General features: G+C 42.6%; 1 protein-coding gene across 1 annotated transcript in view; it reads left to right on the forward strand.

The window, feature by feature from the left end:
• The window catches only part of slc16a4 (solute carrier family 16 member 4), a 129,526-nt gene that overhangs the window by 49,935 nt on the left and 55,528 nt on the right, over window positions 1-24,063 (forward strand). The window contains exons 3-4 of the mRNA XM_041196100.1: window positions 7,271-7,403; window positions 15,008-15,151. Coding sequence (XP_041052034.1) covers window positions 7,271-7,403; window positions 15,008-15,151 — 277 coding nt within the window. The remainder of the gene's footprint in view (window positions 1-7,270; window positions 7,404-15,007; window positions 15,152-24,063) is intronic.

Raw genomic sequence — 24,063 nt, forward strand, 5'->3', positions numbered from 1 at the left:
TGCGTGCCTGCCGACCGAAATATCACGCGATTGCGCGATGATGTCAGGACGCTCGTCCAACGCCATAGCACATCATTTTATGCTCATTCAGGTCGCGGATGAGCAGAAAGTTCTGGCCTAAGTGTTTGTTGATAACTGTTATGAAACCCAAACTTACCCCATTGGAGAGTGCAGAGGTTGGGAACTTCAACTCCAAGCAGGCCTTGGTGTTTTTGCGCATGTGCAGAGTGGCATTTTTATTTTTTTTTTAGGTCCATTATGCTTGTGCATAAGGAAATGGCATGAAAAAGCTGGGTCAGGTGACAAGGAACAGAGTGCCATTGAGAGGAAGTGTTCCAGACAGGGGATAAGGAAGAGAGGACAGGGAGAGGTCTCTAAAGAAGAATTGCAGAGAGGGGACAAAGACAGGAAGATGTCCCAGTTCAATTAAAAAGAGAGGAGCAGAGAAAAAATGGCTCCAAATAGGGAAAGGGCTGTGCGTAGCAGACTTTAATTGAAGAAGGCTTGAGGGAAGCCCTGGTAATTGAAGAGGGCCCTGAAGAAGCCCTAGATATCCAAGAAGGCAGCAAAAGTTGGTGACTCGTGCTGCGAGCAGTTGGGGTGAAGGTATCCCTTTGGAGCATTGGTGTGCTGCTGAAGGTCTGAAGTTGTGCTTGTGAGTTAGTGCCCCAGTGTATACTCAGGGAATCCAAGGGAACAGAATCTCAGGTTGCGAGATTGAAACCCTGTGAGGAGGGTGGTTGTTGATGCCATCCAATTTGGAGTGACTTTTGGAGAAAATTCCGAGGTTCGATTTTTGAAGGTGAAGGTTAGAATCCCTCGTGAGAGAGATGGGGTTTCAATGAGATTGGTTGACTCAGTTTTGGTTGTATCTGTCACTTATTGTGCAGAATGGTGTGTTTCACCACAGTTTGCCTATTAATTCACATGTACCTGATATTAATCATGAATGTTAGAGTATAAGATAGACATTATAAATTATTTTATCTTTCTGATCTTGTAAAGTTTACTTTTGATTGTTTAAAAACCGTGGAATCTTGCAGTTTTATTCACTGAATAAGTGTCTTAAATCTCAAACTTTTGTCTGCTTTAAACAAAACACTGTTGAACCCTAACTGATATTATCAACAACTTGTTGCCAGACAAACATCATAACATAAATTGGGGGCTCTTGCGGGATTTCTAATCCACAGACAAATACGAGTGCTGGTATTTGCTGAGGTTAGGGGTGATAAGATTTCAATGGCATATTTTACTATACTGACTGAAAAGCAGAATGGAATTGTCAATTCCTATGACTTTCCGGAGAGGGAAGATTTATCCTAGAGTGATTTGCAACAATTAACCAAGGCTAGGTTAATATCATTAGCAGAAGAGTTAGCATTAAAAGCAAGGGCTAAGGAAGCAGGCTTTGAGGTAATAGCACAGCATCTTGGACTGGATGAAGGAAAGGTTAATCCAGATATCAATTCAGCTGAGTTGCAAATGAAGTGGCTTGATATGGAAAAAATGAAAAAGCTCCAATTGGGAAAAAAAGAAAGAGCAAAAGAAATGGAAATACAAAACCTTGAGTTTCAAAGAGAGGAAGAAGTCGGACACCATGAACTGGCTAGAGAACAGCTTAGGGTTACAGGGCAAAAGATGAAAAATCTAGTCCCATTCGAGCTTTGATATAACAAAAGAGTCTTCGTCTATTGCCTAAATCCACTGAAGACAGTGCTGCGAGAGATTTTCTCATTTGAAAAGGTGGCTACAAAGCTGGAGGGGCCAAAGGACACATGGACTCTCATTTTTCAAAGTGACTTGGTCATGAAGGATATGGATGTGTATTCTAGTCTTTTGGAACAATCTTCAGGTTATGAGATAGTTAAAACTGCAGTACTTAATGCTTACAAACTTGTCCCTGAAGCATATCAGTTGAAATTTCATAGAAAATACTTAGATAAACATTTGTAGAATTTGCTAGGGAGAAAGAAACGTTGTGGACGGTGGTTTCGATCACTGAGTTAGAGCAGAATTTTGAAAGTGTGAGGGAGTGAATGATAGTGCAAGAATTTTGAGATAGCATCCCAGTAGCTGTTAGGTCACACTTGGGAAGATTGTAAGATTTCTAAGGTATGGAAAGCAGTGAATGTGGCAGATGGGTATGATATGTCACATTGGCAGCCAGTGGGCAGTAGATCTCTATTTGTAAACCAAGAGGGAAGTTGGAGGAATAGAAAAGAGTCTATCTTCATGGAGAAGGTAGAAGTTGTTCCAGACAAGAGAACCGATAGTGTAGAGGATAAAAGTGTTAGAAAGAAACCAGTATGCTTTTATTACCATAAGACAGGGCATCTCAAAGCCCATTGCTGGAAACTGAACAGTAAACCGGTGGCAATAATAGGGATGCTTAATAAGTCTTTAGAAAAGGCTATCAGAGCAGGAAATGGATGTCTAAACCATAGCAATAGTACAAGTGAAATTTGTTCCCTCAGGACTACCTGAAAGGGGGATATGGCTCAGGATAGTCAAGGGAATTCACCTTGACTTCTGCTAAAGTGAGTCAGGTTACTAGAGGTTTTGCCTCTAAGGGAGGAGTATTCCTTTCCTCTTCCAACAAAACAAGTAAGACACTGGCGCAGATTAGTCATTGATGGTAGCAGATGATACAATTTGTATTCCAGATGGTTTGCTGAAGAAAAAAGTATTAATAGGGGGTATTAATGAGATTTATGAACATGTTCCCTTATGTAAAGACAATTTACAAAGTAACTTAGTAAGCGGAACTGTTACTGTGGCAATTGTTTCTAGTTTACCTAATGAAGGGGTTGATTTTATATTGAGTAATGATTTGGCCAGCATAAATGGTAACATGGCAATGATTGTGTTGCAGCAGGCACTGGATCATCCTGATGTTGCTAAATTCCTGAAAATTACAGTGGCCAAATATGAACAGCTTAATGCCGATAATGAGCAACTGAGGGAAAATCTGATTAGTGTAGAGAATCAGCTTTCGTGCAAGAAAAATGAGCGTTAACGAAAAACAAGAGCTGATGAGAATACTGCAAAGGCTATGGGCCCTGACAATATTCTGGCAAAATATTAATGAAGACTTGTGCTCCAGAACTTGCCGCACCCCTAGCCAAGCTGTTCCAGTACAGCTACAACATTGGCATCTGCCCGGCTATGTGGAAAATTGCCCAGGCATGTCCTGTACACAAAAAGCAGGACAAATCCAACCCAGCCAAATACTGCCCCATCAGTCTACTCTCGATCATCAGTAACGTAATGGAAGTGGTCATCAGCAGTGGTATCAAATGGCACTCACTGATGCTTGGTTTGTGTTCTGCCAGGACCACTCAGCTCCTGACCTCATTACAGGCTTGGTTCCAACATGGACAAAAGAGTTGAACTCCAGAGGTGAGACAAGAGTGACCGCCCTTGACATAAAGGCAACATTTGACCAAGTGCAACATCAAGGAGCCCTAGGAAAACTGGAGTCCATGGGAATCAGGGGGAAACTCGCTGCTGGCTGGAGTCATACTTAGCACAAAGGAAGATGGTTGAGGTTGTTGGAGGTCAATCATCCGAGTTCCAGGACATCATTGCAGGAGTTCCTCAGGGTAGTGTCCGAGACCCAACCACCTTCAGCTACTTCATCAATGATCTTCCTTCCATCATAAGGTTAGAAGTGGGGATCTTTGCTGATGCTTGCACAATGTCCAGCACCATTCCTCAGACACTGAAGCAGTTTATGTCCAAATGCAGCAAGACCTGGACAATATCCAGGCTTGGACTGACAAATGGCAAGTAACATTCAAGCCACACGAGCGCCAGACAATGACCATCTCCAACAAGAGAGAATCTAACCATCGGCCCATGGCATTCAATGGCACTATCATTGCTGAACTCACCATTATCAACATCCTGGGGGTTACCATTGACCACAGATTGAACTGGATCAGTCATATAAATAATGTGGCTACAAGAGCAGGTCAGAGGCTAGGAATCCTGCAGTGAGTAACTCACCTCCTGACTCCCCAAAGCCTTGTCCACCATCTACAAGGCAAAAGTCAGGAGTGTGATGGAATACTCTCCCCTTACCTGAGTGAATGCAGCTCCAACAACATTCAAGAAGCTTGACACCATGCAGGACAAAGCAGGCCACTTGATTGGCACCACATCCAAAAACATTCACTCCCTCCACCACCGATGCACAGTAGCAGCAGTGTGTACCATCTACAAGAAGCACTGCAGGAATTCACCAAGGCTCCTTAGCACCTTCCAAAGCCATGACCACTATCATTTAGAAGGACAAGGGCAGCAGATAGATGGGAACACCACCACCTGGAAGTTCTCCTTCAAGTCACTCACCATCCTGACTTGGAAATATATCGCCGTTCCTTCATTGTCACTGGGTCAAAATCCTGGAACTCCTTTCCTAACAGCACTGTGGGTGTACCTACACCACATGGACTGCAGCAGTTCAAGAAGGCAGCTCACCACCAATTTTGAATCCACTCTGGCCACACAACACCAAGCAGTTCCACAAGTAATAATCCATCCCTCTCACTGACACTCATTGCTCACCTTTAACCCTTGTTCTACTAGTCTTCAGGAGGAATGGGGCCTCTTGGCAGTCAACAGGGAACAATGAGGAGGCTGGACAAATGGCCTTTGAAATAAAGTTTATGGGTTATACACATATAAGCAGAAATGTGAGAACATTACACAGTGTTAAACACCCAAGTGAATATCCTTCTGCAGCTACAAATCTTTTTTCTAGTACGAGTGTAACCCCTGTGGCTTCAGTTGAGCTAGAGGCAGGTTGCACATTCTACTCCAACTGCTCAGGTGCTTTTGGCTACTTCCTTTGGATTTTGGAGTTTGTGAGGGCCCCAGCAAAAACTGCCCCACCTATTCCTGTGCTACGGGCAGACCTGGCTGTCGGGGCAGGAGATGGCATGTGAGGCTCTGACTGAGGGGTGAGTGGGTGGAAGGGGTCAGGAGTGGAAGCACTTTGAGCAGAATCCGCACCAGGTGCACATTCTCCATCTTCCCTCTCATGGCCCACCCACATTTCCCTGCTGGCCAGGAACTGGAGAGAATGTTGCTGCTCTTTATTGAGGTTCTGAATGACCAGGGCGAGGCTTTTTCTCCATCCTGTTTAAGCTGGCAGACTGTGCAGGCTGCTGGCCAGGGCGAGCATGCACTCTGTTCCCTGCTGCATCTGATGCTCCATGCAGCTGGCCAATCTTTCCATAGAGGTGGACATCAGCACAAAGGCCTGAGATATCCTGAATCATGTGATGGCGCATCCTCAGAATGAGTAACCTCCTCTGGCACCACCTCCTGAGGGATGCCTGTTGGACTGATGAAAGACATGAATTAGAACTGGCGAGATTAGAGGGTTTTAAGTCATCATTCTGTTGATCATTATATTTTAGTGGCTGCTGACATCAAGCCAATGTCAGTGAGTGCTGTCTGCCATGCGACTGTTTGTATTTGAATATTGCTGAAAAAAGACATGTTGAAACTTTTCGTCTTGCACTCATCAGGCTACCTCACAAGAATACCAATATAGGTGAAAAGAACCATTTATACTGTGTGTGAAGAGAGTGCTGATTGATTGGCAAGTGGACTCTATTTAATTCTTTCACCAGGAAGCTGGGAGATCTCCCATCTCTCCATCGCCAATGTCAGGCATGTAGAGAGCCAGTTTATCTCCAGCACCACTTCCTGTGTCATTGTCTGGACCACCTCCAATTCTCTGCTTCTCCCTGCTGCTCTGTGCTCTCTTCTCCTGCAAAGAGGGAAATAAGTGATGTGTAAATGTGACAAATGGAATGCTTTGAGAGGATGGAGGGACAATATTGGTGGTGTCTCACTTTGAGGAATGGGTAATACATGGCATTATGATGAGAATGAGTAGTTGCTGATCAGATGAGGATGTGAAGATGTGCCTCGACAGAAAGGGATGGGTACACCGAGGTTTGCCGATCTGAGGAGTGATGTCCAGGATAAGGCTGGGGAAGGCAGAGTCATGGGGTCTGTACTTGACTGTGGAATGCTACTCTCCTTTCCTGCTCTGATCAAGTCATTGAATCTCATGTGGCACTGGATCCAGGACCAGGGCACCTCACTCCTGCTGCTGACCTCCTCGCCACCTCCATTCATGCCTGCTTGTTCGCATTTTCTTCCTCTCTTGGGGAACAGAATCCCCCTTGGGTCCTTACAGTTGCAGCATTATGTCAAGGGATGAATCTGAGAACCATGGTGTTGCCTTTCTACATTCACACTCTGTGTCGAGTCACTGGCTCTGTTATGAAACTTTGATAATGCTTCAATCCTGACCCTCACAGGTTCCCTTTAAGTATTGGAACGGAATCAGATTCATGTGGGTGGTCAACACACCCGCTCCGTCTAATCAGTCGGAAAGTCAGGTGCAAACGATGTGACTGAGTTAAAAATAGAAACATGATGCTAGAACTTCCAGCTTCCCGACACACTGCAAGCAAATCTGATCATTAAAATTCGGCCCGTTAACTCTATTTCTCTCTCCACAGATGCTGCTCAGAATTTCCAACATCTTCTGTTTTTGTTTCAGATTTCCAGCATCTGAGGTATTTTACTTTTCTAAAGGTTAGAGAGACATTTTCATGTCAGCCTTACAGATGGCTGTGGATTCTGCTTGTGTTACCTGCTGGTTTTCACTGCCAATGCGAGTACCCCTGCCCTTTAAGGTGTTGCCAGGGACCTTTGACATTTGCCTCCAGATTCGAGACCAATTGGTGCACAGGATTAGAACTCAATTGGGTTCTAAGCTAATTCCTCTAGACTACCCTACAGAGAGCTGGTGCAGACACGCTGGGCCGAATGGTTTCTTTTTATGCTGTAACAATTCTTTGATTCTGGGATCACCATTCCTCACACTCTGATTCACATTCAAAAATCACCCCCTACAAATTGCTTGCTTAACCTGAAGGATTTCTCCAAATTCATTCCACTGATTCTGTTTTCCAAATCATCTATGAAACTGTCTTGATGGTGGTGAAAGTAAAATACAATCTGTAAAGTGTTGAACTGTCTCAGAAAGAGGCTGTCTTAAATCTTGAGCCTTTTCAGGATTGAGCAGAAATAACTGGAGCCCAGGAGGAAGCTGACATGGCTTTGGCTGGTCTTGTGCAGACCCAAGCTACAGAGTTTCTCCATGACACTTGGGGATGGATCACTGCATCCTTCAAATTGGGTGATTTCTGTTCTGTAATTCCTCGATCTTGATTTGCAGGTGAACGTGTTGGTTATGGGAACACTGAAGACCTTTGGGATTTTCTTCGTCACTTTCCAGGACGTGTTTGGGGGGTCTTCGGAGCAGATCAGCTGGGTCGGGTCCATAATGTCCAGCCTCCGCCTCTCTGCAGGTAACTAGGCATGCTCGGAGGATGGCTGAGAGATATGAATCTCAAACCAATGCATTCTGTGGTCAAGGGTGTGGGTTTTTGACAGTGACACCCCTTTATTGTCTTTTATGTCCTCCCAGTTTTCCCTTGACTTCCTGAAGGTGCTGACTAATGCTGGGATACAAGTCCAAGCCCTTTGGCACTAAACTGAATTGGCTACTCTTGAAGTTGGATGGGGTTTGACAACTAACTAGTCAACTATGACGAACCTCACAGTAATCCAGTTCTCACCTGGGGGGCAATTTTTAAACCCCTACCTGTTTGAGGCTCTAGTGTTGAAACTGGCCATGAAGTGAAGGTATCCAAAGACCCAGCTAGTGTCATGTCCAGGCAGGTGTGTAAATGGTAAATGAGGAAACTTGCCTGTAAAGCAGGAGGCTGAGCAAATGCAAAAGTCAGGGACCCTTTGTTGACTGTTGAACCAATGGTTAAGGCCTACATTGGGCACATTCTGGCCACTTGTACCAGGCAATCAACAGAATAATCCGAGGATCTGAAAGGGACTACAGGACTACGCCAAATACAAACTGGGCACCTGCCATCCCTAACCCCACACTCCTTTTAACTGTTAGCACATGGCTCAATTCACTTGTGATGTTGCTGTACTTTCAGCTACTCAGTTTGATGAGCTACCCTCCATCGCTCACTGATACCAGGGGTCTGAATATGGAGCTCCGGCTGAAGGGAACTCAGACTGAGTGGGGAAAAGGGCAAGCTGAGAAGAGCATGAGCTGAGGTGAATTCAGGCTGTGAGGCACTCAGACTGAGAAGGGACCCAAGCTTGGGGTGAGAGGGGTTGCCCAGGCAGAGAGAGAGTATGTGTGTGAAGGGCGGGGGCGTGCAATGCTAGGCTAAGGGGGGCACATGGGCTGAGGGGTGAGCCCTAGGATGAAGGGGAGCTCTGGCTGAGCGTAGCTGTCACTGAGGAGGGCTGAAGCTGTGGAGCAATGTGCCCTTATGCACTTTCCGTGGACATCATTAAATAACAATCGGATTGAAATTCCTGGGGGACTTTTCTCAGCCTTTGCTGCCTGACTGGGATCATCCCCTTCCCCATAGAATTTGGATTGAAATTTGAACCTTTGAGTTTTAGCTACTCCCAAGATGAAACTTACCCACCAACCCATTTTGTCTTCCTATCCAAACTATCTTTTGACTGTTTGGTTATCCACTAACCAATGTTGTAAAATTTCATTGGGACAGAGCATTATGAGCTCCTGTGCATTTTGACAAATGACAAGGTGGTCTCAAAACCAAGGAGGTTTGAAGACTACATAGTTCAAAACAGCAAAGCTCAGTCACCACAACCCTTTATAAACCGGGGTTTAGATACTGACCTGGGTTGCAATCTATAACGTTGCTGGGATGGAGGTCTCCTCTGTTGCTGTCTGTAAGAGTGGCTCATGAAATGAGTTTGGGCCATCTGAATCCCATCTCTATGTCTACAGCACCACATTGGCACAGTTACTGAAACAGGCCAAGAAGCTTACTGGTGCAGGTGATGAGAAAATGCCAGACTGGTACAGTAGATGGTGCCCCTGAGCTGGAAGCTGCACTCCACATCTGCTTGTCTTATGCTTTGACCTAGAATTACTGGATGTTGATGTTGACACTAACACTGGGATCTCTAACTAGGATGAAAAAAGATGTAAGGTTTATTTGTTAATGCAGACATTCTATATGACTTTGCTCCATGTTTCTAAATTAAAACTGCCCTCAGTGGTAACTGAGATTGTTCGTTCCTCCACTCTGTGTTTTGGCATCAGTCGTTCTCCTGTTAGGAAGGTACTGACTAAAGGCCAAGAATTGTTTGACTAGTTCAACCAGTAGGTCATGCAATAGTCATCCTGACCACCAACAACATTAATTTGTATCTTTATTGCAGTAAAATGTCCCAAGACACTTCACAGAAGTGTTACCAAACAAAATTTGACACCGAGCCACATAAGGCAACATTACGACAGGCAGCCAAAAGCTCAGTCAAGGAAGTAGATTTTAAGGAGTGTCTTAAAGGAAGAAAGAGAGTTGGAAATGTTTAGAGAGAAAATTCCAGAGCCAATGCAGCTGAAGACATGGCCCCCAATGGTGGAGTGATGAAAATTAGGGATGCACAAAAGGCCAGAAATTGGAAGAGTGCAAAGACCTTGAAGGATTGTAGAGGTGGGTGAAGCTGCAGAGAGAAATTTGAAAATAAGGATGAAAACTTAAAAGTTGAGATGTTGCTTAACCAGGAGCAAAAATACTAAAGTGAACGTAGAGATGGTGGGTGAATGGACCTTGGTGCAAGTTAGGATACAGCAGCAGCAGCATTTGAATTAACTCGAGTTTATTGATGGTAGAATTTGGAAGGATGACCATCAATGTGTTGGAATATTCAAGTCTAGAAGGAAAAAAGGCATGAATGAGGTTTTCAGCAGCAGATGTGGTGAGGCAGGGGTGTGGTCAGGCAATGTTATGGAGGGTGGAAATAGACAATTTTAATGTTGGCGCAGAAATGAGGTCAAATATGACATGAATGATCTGATTTAATTTCGGACAATTACTGGGAAAAGAGATGGAGTCGGCATGGAGTTTTTGGCGGAGACTGCTCTGAAGAAGACTGATACGGACTCGAAATGTTAACTGTTTTTTTTCTCTCCACAGATGCTGTTAGACCTGCTGCATTTTTCCAGAATTTTCTGTTTTTGTTTCAGATTTCCAGCATCCACAGTATTTTGCTTTTATCCCAGTATTTTTCAGTTGGTTTGGCAGAAAATAGGAGAAGGTCAGTTTTTCTGCTCCTTGGCAACCATGAGGTCAAAACTGAAGGACTTCTTATCCTTTGATGAGAAACTCGCTGAACCTGAATCTTGCAAAAGATCTTCACCATCTTCACCTTTCCTCTCCTTGGCTCAACTCAAACACAGAGCAAGTAACATAGCTGGCTGTTCACCATCAGATCATTTCCTCATCTAAATTTACCTGATATTCTCAGTGAGCAGGAACAACTCCATGCTTTCCTTTACCAACTGTTTCCTCTAATACCCCTCCACTACATTCTCGTTTGTCACTTTGAATGTTGAATGGAAGAAATTTATTCTGTTCTTGAGTTCAAAGAATCAAAGTCATCTGTATAACTGCCTCTACTTTCTCAAACCCTGCCTGGCCCCTTCAACTTCAAGTCGTTCCCTCTAATCTTCCATCAGCCCCCCCACCTAGCACACTACACCATCTCAAAATCCCACTCGATCATAATCTACACTTTCTCCCCATACTTTCTCCCACAACTCACTAAACCCATCTTGTCTATGAAGTTCACCACCTGCTGCTTTTATCCCTTCCACCCCATCACTGATTCCCCAACTTCTTCATCTTGGATAATAAAAATAGAAAAAGCTGGAAAAACTCAGCCAGTCTGGCAGCATCTGTGGAAAGAGTTAATGTTTCAGGTCAATGGCCTTTCACCTGAGTCCCATCTCACCAACATTACTATTCTTTAGTGCTATCTCTACTTTGTTATTAAATTCCATCCTCTCCATTTATCAGCCGATTTCCGACTTTCACTTTCTTTCAAAAGTATTGGAAAATATCATTGACTAATAATCATATTCCATCCTCTTCGTGATTAACTGTTGCCCCACCCTCAACACAAAGCCTGCATCGGAGGAGTTGACAATGACCTGGAGCTCAGTTTCTGAGTGAGTGCACACAAGCATCATCTGCAGACTGAAGCTCAATGACTAAAGTTGGAGTGACCATAAGTCCAAAAGATGTAGGAGCAGAAGTAGGCCACTTGGCCCATCGAGTCTGCTCTGCCATTCAATGAGATCATGGCTGATCTGATAATCCTCAACTCCACCTTCCTGCCTTTTCCCTATAACCCTTGATTCTCTTACTGATTAAAAAATCTGTCTATCTCCGCCTTGAATATACTTAATGACCCAGCCTCCATAGCCATCTATGATAAAGAATTCCACAGATTCATACCTGAGAGGAGAAATTCCTCCTCATCTCTGCCTTAAGTGGGCGACCCCTCACTCTGAGATTATGCCCTCTGGTCCTAGACTTTCCCACAAAGGGAAACAACCTCTCAGCATCTGTTAAGCCCCCTAAAGATCTTATATGTTTCAATAAGGTCGCCTCTCATTCTTCTGAACTTCAATGAGTATAGGCCCAACCTACTCAACCCTGCCTCATAAGAAAATTCCTCCATACCCGGAATCAACCAAGTGAACCTTCTCTGGACTGCCTCCAGTGCCATTATGTCTTTCCTTAGATAAGGGGACCAAAACTATTCACAGTACTCTAGGTGTGGTCTAACCAGTGCCTTGTATAGTTTTAGCAAGACTTCCCTATTTTTATATTCCATTCCCTTTGAAATAAAGGCCAACATTTCATTTGCCTTCCCTATTGCCTGCTGAACTTGTATGCTAGCTTTTGGTGATTCATTCATGAGGATTCCAAAATCCCTCTGTGCTGCAGCTTTCTGAAGTCTTTCTTAATTTAAATAATATTCAGCTCCTCTATTCTCTCTGGCAAAGTGCATAACCTCACATTTTCCCACATTATATTCCATCTTCCAAGTTTTTGCCCACTCACTTAACCTGTCTATATCCCTCTGTCAACTTTTTGTGTCATCCTCACCACTTGCCTTCCCACCTATTTCTGTGTCATCCACAAACTTGGCGATGGTACATTCACTTCCCTCAACCAAGTCATTAACATATATTGTAAATCATTGTGGCCCCAGCGCTGATCCCTGTGGCACTCCACTAGTTACAGGTTACCATTCTGAAAATGCCCCCCTTATCCCAACACTCTGTCTTCCATTAGCTAGCTAATCCTCTATCCATGTTAATATACTACCACCAACATCATGGGCTCTCATCTTATTAAGTAGCCTTATATGTAGTACCTTATTGAATGCCTTTTGGAAATCCAAATATATTACATCTACTGGTTTCTCTTTATCTATCCTGCTTGTTACCTCCTCGAAGAATTCTAATAAATTTGTCAGGCATGATTTCCCCTTCATGAAGCCATGCTGACCCTGCTTGATTATATGATGCATTTCTAAATGCTGTTTTTTGGATTGAAAATAGCATAGGTTGAATAGCTTCCCATCTGTTCTATAAATTACCTCTGCGCCAATGGGTAATTTGCTGGAGGTGAGCATTGTTGCAGCAAGGATGATGGAAAAAAGGATTGGTGCGATGACACAGTCTTCACTGAGTTAGGTGGTTCCATTAATGAGGATCACAGCTTTGTGGAGTAGGCAGAGGATGGGGACAAGTTTCTGATGGCAGCAAATTGGAGGGAAATACTCTATAAGCCTTCGCGCTTGACAGAATCAAAGGCTTTTGTGAGGTCAAAGGTGGCCATGTACAGTGGTTGGTGCGGTTCCTTGCATATTTATTCAATTTGCCGGACAGTAAAGATTATGTCTGGTCCAGTGGCAAGAAAGGTGGTTCAGTAGCATCTTCCTCACCCAAGCCAAGATGCCCAGTGTTCAGGCATTAATCCCTCAAAATTAGCTTCAGTGGGCACAGCATGTTGTCCATATGCCTGAAACTAGATTCCTAAAACAACTGCTCTCCTCAGAACTTGGTCACACAAGGAGACTCCCAGGAGGACAGTGCAAACACTTTAGGGATGTTCCCAAAAGCATTCCTGAAGAGGTAAAACCAATTCACAGGAGTCCATGGCTTGTGACCAACCAAAAGGCTGAAGGTTCATTTGGGAAGGCACCAAAAGCATTGAGAGACTTCATTGAGGACATGCAGAGGTGAAGTTGAGGTGTTGGAGAGAGTGCACAAACCTCCAAACAACTCCTCTATCCAACCCTCCAAGCATCATCTGCCCCGTATGTGGCAGAGTCTGCAGATCACTCACTGGACTTATCAGCCATCCCAGAATCCATTAAATCATAGTGGAAGCAAGTCATCCTCCTATCCGGAAGGATTGCCTAGGAAGACAGAGCCTGCACAGGTCCATTTCATGATTCCCTCTTCTCATCCTTCTTAACTTCTCCAATGCCTAAATACAGTATCAGCCACTCATCCCACAAAGTCTAACCTTGGCAATCTCTCATAATGAACTTTGGTCTCCTGGTTCCAACTTAACTGTTGCACCAAAAAGATTACAGGGTTTATTCAGTGATCTTGCACTGCTAGTGAGAAGCCTTTCACAATGACAACCCATGTTGGAGAAATGGTTCTCTGAAGTTGTAGGACTATCCCTGATCAAAGCTCCTGTTGAATGACACTCCACCTGGCACACAGAGCCCTGAATTTACTTGTACATCTATCCAATACGTTCTCTTCTTTGCCCACACCATTGTGCCTCATTCTTCTTCTCCATGGAATGCACTGCCTGGATGTGTGGTGGAGACAGGTTCAATTAGATGATTGTTTCTATTCAAATAATGTGTGAGGGTTCGGGGAAAAGGCAGGGTAATGGCACTCGGTCATTTGGAGAGCTGGTGCAGACACAATGGGCTGAATGGCCTCCTGTGTCATTAAAATTCTGTGATTCTGTGATTTAAATTGATGATAGCACCAGGAAGTAAGATTCTTGTTTACACACACATGTTGAATGACATCCCAGTTTTAACTTTCTATCAATCCCAGGGTTATTGCCACATTCATTGACTGCCTATCAATTATTCAGACAAGGATGAGCCCAAATTTCTTCCAACTCCATCTTGGAAAATTCAAAGATAGTGTGATTGTCTTTTGCCATCCCAGGTCCTGAATGCAGCAAAATGTCCTTGAATGACACCTTAAATGAAGCCTAGAGATCTAGAAGCTGAGCGAGCTGTTTGACCTCTAAGCTGAATTTCCTTCCTCATGTTGGTTCTGTTACTAAAACCAGAGGAGTGGGACTAAGTGAGTTGCTCTTGCAGAAAGCCATCACAGATATGACGGGTGGAATGGCCTCCTTCTGTGCTGTAACCATTCTATGATTCTATGCCTCCATCCTGAGCTTCATCAACTTCCCCCACTTTCTTATTTTTCCTAGTTGTATTTCAAGTCCTACAACTCACATCCCAACCCTGACAAAGGCCTGAACCCGTTACCCTAACCTCTGATAGTGTAGCAATTTGATTTTAGATCTTTACCCTCAATACCGTTTATGCCCTCTCCACATTCCTTAGTGATCTGTAACCATATATCCCTACTTGCATTCTGTCTTCTCTTGACACTAATTTACTTGTTCTCACCATGCTTTGCTTCATCTGAGTAGCCAATCTTTCAGTTATCATCCACCATTCCCCCTAAACTCCCTCCCCAAATCCCTATGCCCTGCCATTGTCCTACCGGTTTTCAAAGCCTCCCAAAAGTTTTTACTTTTAACTGAAGTTTCAGTTTTCTCTCAACTCCACTTCCAATTTTCAACTTTCCTTCTATCCATTCTCTCCCTCCATTTACTGACAGCATGAAGAATCTGTTAGTACATGAGGTATACCACAGGACTTCACATTTTCGGTTACATTTTAGACCAATTCTTCCAAATGGAAGAAAAAAATATTTATTTTTAAAACAATAAAGAAATATTGAATGTTTAATCAGATTTACCTTCTTCAGGTCCGATTGCTTCAATCACCTGCGGAAAGCTAGGGGATCGATGGACTTCAATTCTCGGGGCTGCCCTTGTGAGCGGTGGATTTCTTATTAGCATCCTGGCTACCAGTATCCTCTTCCTTTATGTGTCCCTTGGTGCTGTAGTTGGTAAGAAATGTTAGTTCTGCTTTTGAAAGGTGCTCTACATACAATGACCTTAATTAAGTTTTAGAATGACTACTCCATAATTTCAGGGATTCTTCAGTAGCTGAATATTCAAAACAATCAAGTAATAATCTCAATATTGTTATGGAATTTAAATTAATAAACCCATTTGTAGAAATAAATGTTTTCATTTACACCTCAACCTTATTGAATCCATGAGAAGAAGTCTCTTTCCAGAAAATGCCCTGGATAAACCGTAAACAACAACTTGTACTTGTATAGCACCTTTAAAGTAATGTCCCAAGGCACTTCACAGGAGGGTTATAAAGCAAAATTTGGCACCGAACCACACAAAGCAATATTAGGACAGATGGCCAAAAGCTTAATCAAAGAAGTAGGTTTTAAGGAGCATCTTAAAAGAGGAAAGAGAGGTAGAAAGGCAGAGAGGTGTAGGGAGGGAATTCTGGACCTTAAGGTCCAGGCAGCTGAAGACAAGGCCACCAATGTTGGAGCAATTAAAATCGGGAATGCTCAAGAATCCAGAATTAGAGTACGCAGAGACCGCAGAAGGTGTGGACTAGAAGAGATTAGAGGTAGGGAGGAGCAAGGCCACAGTGGGATTTGATGTAAGGTTGACTTCAATCTGATAAGACAGAGACTGTCCATAGTAAACTAGGCAAATTTATTAAAACAACAAAAGCCAGTGGGAGGTGTCCAAAAATAATTTAATGTAATAGAAAGCCAGTTTATACCCATAAGGAGCAAGAGTTCTACTTACCAATAAAACAGCCACGTATGACTAAAGTGCTAAGAGACAACATAAAACTAAATGAAAAAGCATACAAAACTGCAAAAAATAGCACAAATCCTGGTTCAGAGAAAGATACAAAGAGCAACAAAAGATGACAAAACAGAAAGTAAGGGCTACAAAGAGGAAGTAGAGTACACAAGTAGTGAGGTTATGATTCAGTTGTACAGGACACTGGTGAGACCAGATCTGGAGTACTGTGTACAGTATTGCATCTGCTGAAGTTTAGAAGACTAAGAGGCAACTTCACTGAAACATATAAGAACCTGAGAGGTCTTGAAAGGGTGGATGTGGAGAGAATGTTTCTTCTTGTGGGAGAATCTAGAACTAGTGGCCACTGTTTAAAAATAAGGGGTCACCCATTTAAGAGAGGTGAGAAGAAATTTTCTCTGAATCTTTGGAACTCCCTTCTTCAAAAGGCAGTGGAAGCAGAGTCTTTGAGTTTTTTCAAGGCAGAGGTAGATAGATTCATGAAGATCAAAGGGATGAAGGATTATCAGGGTAAGCAGGAGGTTACAGTCAGATCAGCCATGATCTTATTGAATGGCAGAGCAGGCTTGAAGGGCTGAGTGACCAACTTCTGCTCCTAGTTTGTATGTAAAACTTGCAAGGGATTTCAAAATCAAACTATGAGGAATAAGAGGGTGGTCAGGAGCAATGTGAACCCCTTGAAAACTGATAATAGTGATATTGTAAATGAAAGTGAGGAAATGTTGAATGATTCCAATCCTACAGTATTTAGTAGAGAAAAAGGATAGCATGCCTGACATCCCAAGGAAACAAAACGGACTGAATAAGACACAGGGACTCACCAAAATTAACCTAACCACAATAACAATAATGAAGAAAATAATGACATTAAAAAGTGAACAAAAACAGAGATTTATAAACCAGTTAGCCTAACATCTGTCTTCTGGAAAGTACTAGAGTCCTTAATTAAGGATAAAGTGACTGAAAAACCTGAAAATTTTCAGCTGATGAGAGACAGCCAGGATGGATTTTTAAGGATGACGAGCCTGATTTAATTTTTGAAGTGTTGACTAAAGTAGTGGCCAGGGGAATGTCTTATAAGTATGTATATTTACATGGACTTGCAGAGCCATTTGATAAAGTTCCTCATAAGATACTGTTAGCTAAAGTTGAAGCTCATGGAATTAAAGGCAAATCATTAACTTGGTTCAGGAATTGGTGGAGTGACAGGAGACAGAGTAGGGACAATGGGTAAGGTACTTTAATGGCCAACTATGAAGAGTGATGCCCACAGGGATTTGTGTTAGGGCCTCAGATATTCACTGCATGTATAAATGATTTAAATGATGGGATAGAAAGGCACATATCTAAGTTTGTCGGTAACACAAAAATAGGTGGCACTATAAGCAGAGTAGATCGAAGCATATAATTTCAAAAAGATATTCATAAAGTGGAATGACAAAATTGTGGCAAATGGATTTCAATGTAGACAAGAGTGTAGTCATTCACTTTGGACCCACAGAAGATAGATCAGAATAATTTATAAACGGTGAAAAACTGTAAACAGTGGAAATCCAAAGAGACTTGGAGGTCCTGTTACATAGATCATTAAAATATCATAAACAAATATAGAAAGCAATCAAAAGGTTAAATGAATCCTGGGTCTTTTACCTAGAGGGCTGGTATATAAGAGTGTAAAAGTTAAGTTGCAGCTATACAAAGCCCTGGTTGAACCACGATGGAATACTGTGAGCAGTTCTGGACACCATACCTTATTGGCCTTGGAGGGAGTGTAGTATAGATATACCAGAATGATACCTGGTCTCCAAGGGTTAACATAGGAGGAGATAAGACACAAACTGGGGGTTGTAATCCCTGAAAGTTAGAAGGTTATGTGGTGATTTGATATTTTTTAAGCTATTAAGGGGATAATCGTTTGGTAGTACAGAACTTGAGTATTGTTGAAAAAAAAAAATACATTTTTGTCAAAGCTTTTGTCTTGCATTCATCAGGACAATTCACAAGAAAATGCCAATATCAGGGGAAGCAACAAATTTATCCTGTATAAGAAGAGAATGCTGATTGGTTGGCAGTTGGCCTCAGTTCGAGGTGTTGCCTTGGGGGATGCACCAGTTGATGGTGACTGGCAGTTAACTTCCAAGTATTGTTTGAAATTCAAATCAGGCAGCTTGACTCTGGTCAAGACATTGCCCTGGGGAATGAGCCAGTGAATGGCTGTCACTTTTTTTGTTTGGCTCAAACAGGTGAAATATATATATATGTTCTTTCTGTCTGCAAAGAACAGGGCCCTGTGTATTAATGTATGTAACTTCAAGTACTCGCTAATGCACCACATTGTGAGCCCAACTGACAATCTTAAACTGGTTGTCAACGTAATCCTTAGCACAGAGCATTAGTTAGCAAATGTTGTCCAACATGGAACTGCATCTAAAACAAAAACAGAATTACCTGGAAAAACTCAGCAGGTCTGGCAGCATCGGCGGAGAAGAAAAGAGTTGACGTTTCGAGTCCTCATGACCCTTCGACAGAACTGAGTTCTTTCGAAGGGTCATGAGGACTCGAAACGTCAACTCTTTTCTTCTCCGCCGATGCTGCCAGACCTGCTGAGTTTTTCCAGGTAATTCCGTTTTTGTTTTGAATTTCCAGCATCCGCAGTTTTTTTGTTTTTATCTATGGAATTGCATCTAATGTTGGACACTGTGTTTTGAGTTTGGCAAGCATGGGCTGGTTGGGTACAGTCTTTTCCTTGCCTGTTGCGAACAGTGGAAGGGACATGCTGTTTGAATCAATCTGCCAGTCTTTGGGACATACGGACTACATACCTAGCATCACACTACATATATGCATCACACTGGCACTGAAATTCATATACCAAATTACTCATTTGTGTGATAGGCAGAACATCTTTTTGGCTTGATGGCAGCATCCTGTTAGTGGTGAATACCACTTGTGTTGCTACTGCATAGTAGCAGCGTGAAACAGCTAACTTCACCTGTTGCTCAAATTTTTGAGATACCTTGGCCTTCCAGGGTAATCTGAGATCGATTGGGTACTATTCAGGGCTGAAAGTGACAGCCTTGGACCTGTTCATGAGTTTGTGTGATATGCAACGCAAAATGATCTGATCAGGGCAGCCATTATCTCACAGGATGGCTTTGATCTGCCTATTTCAGCATCAAGCTTGCATGGTGAGCAAATGGCTTAGGCCCTATTTATGATGTTGCCAATAAAACCAATCTTATAGCAAGTGGAACTACGAATCCCAACATGTGTATTGACCAGTGAAGTCATCCTAGCTACCCTGATCAGATCATTTTGTGCTGTATATTGCACAAACTCATGAACTAAGGCTGTCACCTCTGGCCCTGAAAAGTGCCCAGCCTACCTCAGATTACCCTGGAAGGGCAAAGTATCTCAAAAATTTGAGGAATAGGTGAAGCTAGCTGTTTCATGCTGTTACCATGCAGTAGCAACATGAGTGGTACTTGCCATTAACAGGATGCTGCTGTCAAGCCAAAAAGATATTCTGCTTATCACACAAATGTACAAGATGGTATATGAGTTTCAATGCCAGTGTGACGCTAGGCATGTAGGCCTACTGTCCCAAAGACTGGTGGGTCATATCAATCAGCGTGTCCCAGCTGCTGTTCACAATGGGTAAGATACAGACCTTCCTAACCAGCCCGTGCGTGCAAAACTCAAAACACAGTGTCCAACATTAGATGTGATTCCATGTTTGGACATTTTCTAAGTAATGCTCAATGTGCTAAGAATTATGCTGACAACCAATTTAAGATTCAGTCAGGCTCACAGTATGGTGCATTTGTGTGTACTGGAAGCTACATATATTACAGGGCCCTGTTCTTTGCAGACAGAAGAAAATATATACACACACTGTGTCTGTTTCAGCTAAGCAAAATAAGTGACAGCCATTCACTGGTTCATTCCCCAGGACAATGACTTGATCAATCAGAGTCAAGTTGCCTGGTTTAAATTTCAAACAATGCTTGCAGTTAACTGTCAGTCACTATCACCTGGTATATTCCCCATGGCATTGCCTCTACCAATCAGAGTCCATTGGCAAACCAATCAGCACCCTCTCTTCTCATACAGTATAAATTTGTTTCCCCTGACATTGGCATTTTCTTGTGAGTTGGCCTGACGAGTGCAAGATGAAAATTTCCACAAAAAAGTCTTTTTTTCACAATATTAAGGGGAAAATTTACACATGGACGACGGGACCACGGCTGAGGTATTAAATGAATATTTTGCATCAGTCTTTACCAAGGAGGTAGATGCTACCCAGGCCATGGGACCAGACAAGGAAACTCTGTCATTAGGAGGGTTCAAAATTGATAAGCAGGAAGTGTTAAATAGGCTGTTGGCACTTAAAGTTGACAAGGCACCGGGACCGGATGAGATGCATTCAAGGATACTGAAGGAAGTGAGCGTAGAAATTGCAGGAGCACTGGCCATAATCTTCCCTAGACTCAGGGGTGGTGCCAGAGGACTGGAGAATTGCAAACATTAAGCCCTTGTTCAAAAAAGGTTTTAAGAATAAGCCCAGCGACTACAGACCAGTCAGTTTAACTTCGGACAAGATTCTAGAAACAATTATTTGGGATTGAATTAGTAGTCACATGGAAAAAACATGGGTTAATAAGGAAGAGCCAGCATGGATTTCTAAAGGGAAAATTGTGTTTAACTAAATTGCTGGAGTTTTTTGAAAAGGTAACAGAAAAGGTTGATGAAATTAATGCTGTTGATGTGGTGGGCGTGGACTTTGAAAAGGCATTGGACACAATACCACACAACTGACTTGTGAGAAAAATCATTGATCATGGAATAAAAAGGACAGTAGCAATGCAGATACAAAATTAGCTGAAAAATAGGAAGCAGAGAGTAATGGTCAAAGGATATTTTTCTGGCTGGAGGAAGGTTTGTAGTGGAGTTCCCGAGGGGTCGGTATTGGGATCCTTGCTGTTCCTGATATATATAAATGATCTAGATCTTGGTGTGCAGGGGACGGTTTCAAAGTTTGCAGATGATATGACACTTGGGAGTGTTGTGAACTGCGAGGAGGATGATGTGAAACTTGAAGAGGACATAGACAAGTTGGTGGAGTGGGCAGATAGGTGGCAGATGAAGTTCAATGCGGAGAGGTGTGAGGTGATGCATTTTGGTAGGAAGAACATGGACAGACAATATCAAATAAGGGGTGAAATTTTGAAGGGGGTTCAGGAGCAGAAAAACTTGGCTATATGTGTGCATAGATCATTGACGGTAGCAGGACGGGTGGAAAAAGCAGTTAATAAAGCATACAGTATCCTGGGTTTTATTAATAGGGGCATACAGTAAAAGAGCAAGGAGGTTATGCTGAATTTATATAAGGCGCTCATCAGATCTCAGCTGGAATATTGTGTACAGGTCTGGGCACCATATTATAGGGAGGATGTGAACACATTGGAAAGAGTGCAAAAGAGGTTTACAAGAATGGTCCCAGGGATGAGAAACTTCAGCTATGAGGATAGATTGGAAAGGCTGGGACTGTTCTCCCTGGAGGGAAGGCAGTTGAGAGGAGATTTGATAGGGATGTTCAAAGTCATAAGGGGGCTGGACAGAGTAGATAGGGAGAAACTATTCCCATTCATTAAAAGGATGAAAAACGAGAGGGCACAGATTTGAAATGATTTGCAAAAGAAGCAAATGTGATATGAGAAAAAACTTTTTCACAATGAGTAGTTTGGGTCTGGAATGCACTGGAAGTGTGGTGGAGGCAGGTTCAATCGAGGCACTCAAGAGGACATTAGATGAATATTTGAATAGAAACATGGTACAGGGATACGAGGAAAAGGCAGGGCAATGGCACTATGTCATAAAGCTCATTTGGAGAGCCAGTGCAGACATAATGAGCCAAATGGCCTCCTTCTGTGCTGTTGAGATTCTGTGATTCTGTGATACTCAGTCATCACCACAAATCCTTTCCTTATTATTGTAAATGTTGTGTTCATCAAGTAGGGATGTTTATGTCAGGTGTAACCATCAAATACTCGAGGGCAGATGCAACACCGTTTGGATACAGAGTAAAGCTCCCTCTATGTTGTCCCCATCAAACATTCCTAGGTTTCAATTTTCCACACCAGCTATCTTGTATAGTTTGCCATTTTGTTGTCATAAAAGGTTGGTTCTGTGTTTGTTTCCACAGCTATTCTGGGTCACAATTGCTCCAAACCAAGGTAGTGAACTGGTTGTGTAACTAGACTAGTAGTCCAGAAGAATGAGTTAAAATTCCCCGATTGCAGCTGAGGAATTTAAATTCAATTAATTAAGTAAATTAAAAGCCATACTTGCCTTTATTAGCCAAGGAATAGAATATAGGAGCAGGGAGGTAATGTTCCAAGTGCGAATAACGCTGCCTAGGCCACAGCTATAGTTCTGCGTGCAGTTGTGAAGACAGCAGCTTGAGGCATAGATGCTTGTCAGATCTTAAAATGCCTTCCCTTACACACAGCCTTCACTCCTTTATACATATTTTCCCCTTTGAATGCAAATTCCCATTGTTTCACTATGTTTTTGGACTTTATCTTCCTGATGATAAAACATCTCATAGCACGGATTTTTACCAGTAATCTTTAGAAAAAGTAAACACATTGGCAAAAGTTTTACCTTGGACAGGCATGTGCCCGAACCCCTCGAGCGTTAAATGACGCGCATTGACATCGGGAAAGCTTCCTGACATCAACGCATAGTCGCTTGATGTTTAGGTCGGCGGACGCACCCACCGACAATTAGAAGGCCCAATAAGGCCATTAAAGAGATAATTAACTTAAATTTTTCGCTGCCCGTCCTTATGGTTGACAGGCAGGAGAAAATGCCAAGCACCTTTTGCACTTTTTAGGAAACTTCAACCACAGGTTGGTAGAGGTTTCCAACAGAAAATAAAACATTTTTCAATTCATTTATAAAATGTCCCTGCTTATGTGTCAGAGTTATATGAGGGAACATGTTTTATCACGTTTTTAAAATTTTTTTTTTGAAAATTGTTCATCTCCCTGTGCCTCGGGGAGATTTTCAAGCACACACTCACGCGCATGCGTGAAGTTCGTGCTCGCCCTCCTCTCCCGCCTGCACAGGCAGTGATGAGTTCTGCTTCTCACGTTTCATGCTGGGCGGGCCTTAGTTGGCCCACCAGCATAAAATTGCGATCCGGCCCCGATCGCAGGTTTGGCTTCCTGACCACCCCTGCAGAGCCCACCCAACAAGGGCAAAATTCTGCCCACCGTTTCTAAACTTCACCTGGCTAGGTGACACATTTCACCCCTCTTTTGAAAACAATCTAGTCTGGTTTATTTAAAAACCCAAATGTACTTTTACACCTTTCATTCTAAACTTCCCCCATGTTTACCATGTTTACATCAAAGCCTTCAGACCAGCTGCCTTTAATCCAATTAAGTCTCACACACACAGACACACACTTATCCCACTATTACTCTATTTTACAATAAATTCCAAGAACATTATGAGAATTATTATATCTCCCTGACAGCCCCCTCCTTATTAAAAAAATGAACCACCATAATTTAAAAAGATGGTTTCATTTCTATTAACCCATCTTATACTATCTTCTATACTTGTCTATATGCCTACACTATTAAATTACCAGACTCATGCAATAACATAATATATATACAAATTCTTCACATCAACAGAAATCATTCCAGTTCAGAGTCCAGGTTTTTAAATGTCCAATTTTCCCTTTAAGCTTTAAGCCCTTGATAATCAGATTTTCTCATCCAGCAACACGTATAATCGGTAGATTAAATGGTTGCAGTAATAAACTCCATCTGAATAGCCTTGCACTTCTGTCTCAGTTTTACAGAATCACAGAATTGTTATGATGTGGAAGGAGGTCATTCAGCCCATCGTGTCTGCACCGGCTCTCTGTGAGCATTTTAACTCAGTATCGATCTCCTGTCTTTTCCCCGTAACCTTGTACATTGTTTCTATTTAGATAATCATCCAATGCCCTCTTGAATGCCTCAATTGAACCTACATCCGCCATGCTTCCAGGCAGTGCATTCCAAACCCTAATCACTCGCTGTGTGAAAAAGTTTTT

The sequence above is a fragment of the Carcharodon carcharias genome, chromosome 9 (genome assembly GCF_017639515.1).
Source record: "Carcharodon carcharias isolate sCarCar2 chromosome 9, sCarCar2.pri, whole genome shotgun sequence".
Lineage (NCBI taxonomy): Eukaryota > Metazoa > Chordata > Chondrichthyes > Lamniformes > Lamnidae > Carcharodon > Carcharodon carcharias.